Source organism: Sinocyclocheilus grahami, unplaced genomic scaffold, assembly GCF_001515645.1.
Source record: "Sinocyclocheilus grahami isolate Dianchi unplaced genomic scaffold, SAMN03320097.WGS_v1.1 scaffold9580.1, whole genome shotgun sequence".
NCBI classification, from domain to species: domain Eukaryota; kingdom Metazoa; phylum Chordata; class Actinopteri; order Cypriniformes; family Cyprinidae; genus Sinocyclocheilus; species Sinocyclocheilus grahami.
The window spans coordinates 5256-6096 of record NW_015512715.1 but is presented as its reverse complement, the minus strand read 5'-3'; the positions used below and the strand labels follow the sequence as shown (position 1 = coordinate 6096).

The 841-nt window shown below is 36.3% G+C and overlaps 1 protein-coding gene across 1 annotated transcript in view; it reads right to left on the bottom strand.

Annotated features, from left to right (window-relative positions):
* LOC107578289 (uncharacterized) overlaps positions 1 to 544 on the bottom strand; it is a gene marked incomplete at its 5' end in the record, with an annotated part of 2556 nt that extends 2012 nt beyond the window's left edge. The window contains one exon of the mRNA XM_016264256.1: positions 173 to 544. Within this exon, the coding sequence (XP_016119742.1) occupies positions 173 to 544 (372 nt within the window). The remainder of the gene's footprint in view (positions 1 to 172) is intronic.
* Positions 545 to 841: the final 297 nt, after the last annotated feature.

The window sequence follows — 841 nt, the reverse complement described above, 5'->3', positions numbered from 1 at the left end:
AGGTTATTTTAAGAACTGTTCACTGAAAGGTTATTTGACGAACCAAAAATGCTCCTTCTATGGTGTCACTACAAAAAAGAAAAAACTCTGGAACCTTGATTTTTAGAGTGTATGCTGGAGATGACTTGCTGATATTTTATTTGTCATTGAACAAATATGGCCTTTCATTTACCTGCTACACTGAGGTGTATGCCACCTGATCCAGTGTATTTTCCATAATTGGAATTCATTTCAAAGCGAAAGAAATACATTCCGTTGTCACTTTTGGAGACATTGTGTATCTGCAGTGAGCAGTTTCTGTCTTGGTTTGCATAAGCTGTTCTGTTTTTGTACAGCTGGTGAATCTCTGCTGTATTTGACTGATAGACAGATATTCCCATCTGGGATCCGTCTTGTTTCTGATGAACTTCTGGTTTGAACCATTTTGTTGTTTTAAGTGTGTAATAATATGGATAATCAAAGGTGCAGCTGAAATCCACAGATGATCTTTCCAATACACATATGCTTCTAGGGTAGTATGAAATTGACCATGAAGCCACAGCAGCTAAACACACAAAAAATGTTTGTTAAGGTTTTCAGTAAGTCACCATTACTCCTGGTTCTTCACCCACAAGCACTTTTTTGGAGTCTAGACTTAAAATAGAGATTCTAATAAACTACCGATGACCGGATCTGACCAAAATGTACAGCGGCAAACTGTTTAGTCTCAACCAGGGGAATCATATGGAGCATCAGCACACTTACAAAATGGCCACAAAATGGTTTAAAAGGATTTAAAATTGAATAAAACAAGCTTCGAAATAAGCTAAATCAGCTAAAAAAAAATGTATAGATATTTTTC